At 40.1% G+C, this 6000-nt stretch overlaps 1 protein-coding gene across 1 annotated transcript in view; it reads right to left on the bottom strand.

The window, feature by feature from the left end:
- Positions 1-1199: 1199 nt before the first annotated feature.
- The window catches only part of SENP5 (SUMO specific peptidase 5), a 53832-nt gene continuing 49031 nt past the window's right edge, over positions 1200-6000 (bottom strand). Inside the window, exons 7-9 of the mRNA XM_007957101.2 lie at positions 3455-3538; positions 1946-1996; positions 1200-1310 (exon numbers count right to left, since the gene is read on the bottom strand). Coding sequence (XP_007955292.1) covers positions 1200-1310; positions 1946-1996; positions 3455-3538 — 246 coding nt within the window. The remainder of the gene's footprint in view (positions 1311-1945; positions 1997-3454; positions 3539-6000) is intronic.

The following is a 6000-nucleotide window of genomic DNA, read 5'->3' on the forward strand; positions in this document are numbered from 1 at the left end:
AAAGCCCTGAAGTCAGTTTTCAATACATAAAGTTGAAAACATTCATTTTTTTAATGTTACATCATTTTAAATGTCCTTGAAATAGAAATGCAATTGGTAAATCAATTTCATCCATAGGGAGGCAACACAAAGGAAATAACAACTTACAAATCACTCCTTTGAAAGCTGAATTCTCATTTGATCATTAGTTTGATGGACATTCAGCTTTTTAATAGGCCAGAACCAGAAAAATCCAGGACATCCAATGGCCCAGTAAAAGCCTTCATAAGATTTAGGCATTTGTTACAATTCTTAAAACCAAGACTAAATCTCTCATTTGCTAATGGGCCCCCAAGGTTGCTATCTTTTTCTTGTATGAGAGCAGGGTGTTAGAGAGAAACAGCACCCTCTGGTAGGGCAGCAAGCTTACGCTGGATTACAAATGAAGGCGTGAAGGCCTCCCATTCTTAAGTGACAGTGAATTAGTTCCTGTCACTGTCTGGTCTTGCTTTGCTTTGAAGCCACAGACCAGCTGTATATCCCAGCAAGTATGAGAGAACATTTCATATCTCAATTCTTCCCAAAGCAGGCCCTGTGCTTACAACTGTGCCTCCATGGATGGTACACCAGTGAGCTTACAGCCACTCCCATCTTGCCCTTCAAAAGGGAATGTATCTCACTCTCCAAGACCTGTGTGGAGAGGGAAGTCCAAGTGAAAAGTGCTGCTGGTAAAAATGAAACAAAGCTGGCTTGGTCAAAACCACTCCTAGCTACCCTTTTCCCCCAAGGAATATCTACCATTTTAGAGTTAGGCTGTATCAAAAACAGGTCCTGTATTTTTAGGTTTTAAGATTAAATTTTAAACCTGTGTTCAGTTTACTTCTAACTAAGTTTCAAAAGCTGCACCAAATATCTAGGCTTTTTTTTTTTTTTTTAATACTCTGCACTGCATGCTCTATCTGCATGCGTTTGGATAATAAATATTAAATATGGGGGAACGCGCGGAATCCATAAAATTAAAAATGAAATCAAACTGAACATTAAAAATAGTCCATGGTAGCTGGAGAAATGAATAAGGGCAGAAATAAATCTGAGGTAACAATAGTGGTCCAATGCCACTAATCTGAGTATCTGTAAAAATTCAAATAAGTGTTTGGAGATTCAAGTAACAAACCATCTGCTCCAACTTGGTCAGACTTCCCAAGAGTCCCTGCTGAATCTTAGTCCATGAGCCGGCATTCACACAGCTCCTTGTAAATCCTCTTCCGCACTCGGGGCATGTCTTCTTGTGAAAACTGGAAAGGCTGCTCTAAGGCGAGGCACTTGCAGTACTGCAAAGGTCCAGAAACACAAAAGTGATGTATGAAGAGGTGTGCTAGGCCAGTATGTATTTTACCAGCTGCAGACCTAACAGGTCCTAGGGCAGCCTTTTATAATTTGTTCCAACTTGGAAAAGACACTGTTTTCAAACATTTTTTCTCCAAATTGTGGTCAACATTCCAGGTAAGTGTATGGGATCTTCCCTCCCTCCCCATGAAAAAGCTTTGATTCCTCCCCAGGTACAACCTACTGAAAAGGCACTTAGGCTGAACACAATCTTTAAGTGAGACCCTTAAGCCTGTTTAGTAGATCCCAGACATTTATGAGTGAGCCAAAGATCTCTACAAGTACCTAAATTCATAAATGTCATTATGTCAAAGACCTGCAGGTTGCTTGCCAATGGTTAAAGGAACTGTTGATTCTACAAACACTGAGAGTCTGTGATATGGACACATTCAGGTCAGTCTCCAGTCTGGTTACTAATAACCTCTAAGAGATAGATGATAACCAACATCTAAAAATTTAGAACCTACTGCTTCTAACAGCAACAGAAGGAAGAATACTCTGTTGCTTGTGCCATGTACACAAAACTCAACAAGTTCAATTAACACAATGCAAATTCTGAAAAAAAACAGTATTTGCTTACCTGGAGCACAAAGACTCCACAGTCACTGTCATTTTTCTGTTGTGGAATACACTGAAGGGAAACACAAAGGGCTTGTTACAGTAAAACCAAGTGCTCCTCTGCAGCCAAGACTGTGTTTTATGGGAAAATGTGCAAGAGGCAGGAAAGTTGTCTCTGTCCAGGAGAGCTGGTATACACCTGTGGTATCTTATTGTCTAATTCTATGTAAGTGTTTGGCCACACGCAAAGAACTATCAAGTGGCAACCACAATTTCTGGAACAACAGTTTGCCTAAATACAAGAAATGGGAAGTCAAATAAAAGCCTATTTTTAAAACTTCCATTTGGATAATTAGTTTTACTATCAATTCACTGGCAATGGAATCAAAATGAAATTGTGGATCAGTGAACATATGCCTGGACTCTGAGTACTGGATGGTAACAACTCCCCTTAGCATTCTTCCCTTTACATCTCATATTACATAACCCTGTCCAATTCTTTAAGAGAAACCATGAAGGTAAGCAGTATGCTCACAAAAGAACTAGTTACCACATCCTGCCTAAAGTGGGAATGTTAAAGATCCCAACTAAATGTTAGGGGAGTCCCTGAGAATTCCTGGGGTAATTGGGTAAACTCAGAAAATTTTCAAGTTCAGTTCTGGTGTGAATGTTGTATGCTAGGCTATTTAAAACTCAAAACTTAAGTTGAAGATTTACCATTTGGTTTAGTTCAAGGATGAACAAATAAATCTTGTTCCTCTGAGTTTGGGTTACAGGCTCATTTGAAGCCCCTGGCTCTTCAACATGTGTCAGTGATCCTGACACAGCTGAGTTCAGGATGTGACACGGTGTGGGGGAAGGTCACAACCTAGGCTTCAGTTTTCCATAAAATAAAGATGCTGCTTATCCTTAACTGGCCTATCTTACAGATCTTCTCAGAGGATCAAAGGAAATCAGATATACAAAAGCATTTGAAAGCTATAAAGCACTGATAAGAAGATGTAAGAGTGGTATTCATGAAGGACTGTAAGGCTAAGCCTAGGCACTCCGGCCCAGGTATAGCTCTAATGTCTGTGGGCCAAACAGTGTGCCTCCTGATTGTGTTCACAATGAAGCACGTAGGTCACTGTTTCCCCAGATTGCTGGAAAGCAGCCAAGCCCACTTGCTCCCTTAGTGGAACCAGCCATTTCAGCATTTCTCTGGGTCTATGTGGGTCATCTGGAAATAAGAGTCAGAAGGCAAGAGGCCCGTGCCACCAAAAACCAAAACTATCAACAGAGAACTACATCATTAGCAGCCGCCCCAGGGATAAAATGACAGAAGTCATTTGTTCCCAGCAAGCATTGGAGAATCAAGCAGCCAGATGATGACAATTACCAGACTCACAGATTCTGAGCTGCCTCTCTGGAGCCTCCTGGCTCTCCACTGGTATCTTTGTCACCAGTCTTCAAATACTCTTAAAGACACCCACCCCTTAGATCATTCCATCCCCTTGACATGCCTGGGTTTTCATTTTTATCACATACTTACCTTCGTAACAGCAGTCTGCCAACCCTGAAGAAATTCAGGTCTATTTTTTTCTCTGGCTTCAGTCAGCAAATACTTTCTTATATTCTGGTTAAAAAGAAACCACAACACATATGCTGTGTTCCATCAGTTGGTGAAAAATGGAACCATAGCAGATAGACACAAAGCAGGAGTGCAGCCCCACAACTGGGCAGAGTGTGCATTCAAGGGTTTAAAGCTGGAACTTTATTTCAGACCTCAACGTCTCAAAGTGTTAAGGAGGACTCAGACTTTCTGTACTCACATATTATGCACTTATACTGTGGACACTAGTATTTGGTTAATTAGAGCTTTTTCTGAGATGGTTAGCCTTACCCAGCAGTATCAACTTGCTGCATCTGAAATGTAAATAAAATAAATACTGGCAAGATAAAAAAAAAGAAAGTCTTAATCACTGCCAATGCTCAACAGAGGGAAGGAACCCATGGCACAAGTCATCAAGAACTAATACTAAATGAAAAACATTCCAGCCCTTGATATAGTCTATATTTCTGACAGCTGCTATAAAGGTATTGTTCAGTTTCTAGAAAGTTAAACTCATTCTGGAGACTGAAAAGAGTCAAGTCCATGGCTGAAATCTCTACTAATATGAAGCCTGCTGGAGTTTCATAATTTCTCTTATGCTCTTCAACCTCTTTGTAACTATCTCCCTCTACAGCAAGGAAAATGTCAGAGGTTACATGACTTAAATAACCTCCACCCCCACCCCAAAGGTGGAGCAGAAGCTACCTCTTTGAAAGCAAAAACATTTGGTGAAAGTAAATAATTAACAAGGTAGGACTGGTGCTCTTGTCTCACCAAATAAGTAACTTCAAGTTCTTGGAATAAAGTATATATAAATAAATATATATATTCATAAATAAAGTATAGCCAGAAAAAGCTTGTCCTTTAAAATGGTCATTTACAGTCAATAAATCTTTACTGACCATCTACAAAGTTCCAGGTGAATAAAGCTGTGGTCGTCCCTGTTCTCATGAAGCCTAACACTCCCTTAGTGTTTTTTGAAAACATTTCCAGCCAACTCTTTGGAAATACAGATCCCAACACTTTTAGAGCTAGTTCTAAAACCAAAAAATCCAAATCCACTGCCATCAAGTCGATTGACTCAGAGACCCTATAGGACAGAGAACTGCCCCATAGGGTTTCCAAGGCTGCTTATCTTTACGGGAGCAGACTGCCTCATCTTCCTCCTGCAGAGAGGCTGGTGGGTTCACACCATCAACCTTTAGGTTAGCAGTCAAATGCTTTAACCAAAGCACTACCAGAGCTTCCTTCTATGAGCCCCACATCCCTTAAAACTGAAACAGCCTAGCCTACCTTCCTTGATGACTATGTTTGGCTCTTAATGACTTCCAGCTATCCCCCAAAAGTAAGTCGAAGCATCTTTTCCCAATTGTGCAAAATTATCTGGCCAATTATGATTCTGCTGAAAATGTAAAGAATTCTTTGAAGAAGAGCTTGGACAAAAATTCAGAGATCATTCTATTCCTGTGAGAATCTGATTCTTAAAGCCACTGATACAGTTATATTGTTGTTGGTACCTTTTGAGATTTGTCCAGAGAAGAGACAAACAGGCTCTGGGAACTAGGGAATGTGTTGGTTTAGAGATAAGTGAGGAATTAGGGAGAAGGGAACTAGAGAACTTAGAACTGACATTATACCAACTCTTCTGGGCAGGAGTTAAGGGGACTCTGGGCCCAGGATGATTCCTATTGTTTTGTTGTTTTTTCCCCCTAAATTTCTTAGAACCAGTAACTTAGATTTTGAAAACTTCATTTTCCTTATAATAGCTTTTCTTTATATTTCCTTTAGCTTTTACGTTAAATTTTAACTATGCATGTATACATGAATGCATTCTTCTTATAAAAAATTAAAATATCACAGACACGGCTAACTGCCCTTAAACTTACTCCTACTTCTTTCCCTCGGGAGCTGTGGTGGCATAGTGCCTAAGGCACTTGACAGCTAACCAGAAGGCTGGAGGTTCAAACCCACCAGCCACTCCTCAGAAGGAAGACTGGGCAATCTACTTCTGTAGAGATACTGCCTTGGAAACCTAAGGGGGGGGGGTCACTATGAGATGGGATCAACTTGACAGCAGTGAGTTTGGCTTGGTTTCAGTCTTTCCCTCACTTGCCCAAAGGTAATCAAAATTGTGAGCATTCATCTGGTCTTTTTCTGTTTATTTACACATACAGATGTAAGATGTGTATGTGTATATATACACATACACATATGATATGTATGTGCATCTACACATATACATGTATGTATACATGTATCTTTACCCATAAATGATTTATGCTGCATCATTCCACAACTTGCTTTTTAAACTCAGTATGTCTTGGAAATCTTTCCATGGTAGGATATAAACCAAAAAACCACTGATTCTGACTCATAGTGACCACTACTGGGTTTCCAAAACAATAAATCTTCGTAAAAGCAGACTGCTTCATCTTTTTTTCCACAGAGGGGCAGCTGGTGGGTTTGAACGACCAGAGCTCCTGCTA

This window comes from Orycteropus afer, unplaced genomic scaffold (assembly GCF_000298275.1).
Source record: "Orycteropus afer afer isolate SDZICR_OR568_19922 unplaced genomic scaffold, OryAfe1.0 scaffold00703, whole genome shotgun sequence".
Classification (NCBI taxonomy): Eukaryota; Metazoa; Chordata; class Mammalia; order Tubulidentata; family Orycteropodidae; genus Orycteropus; species Orycteropus afer.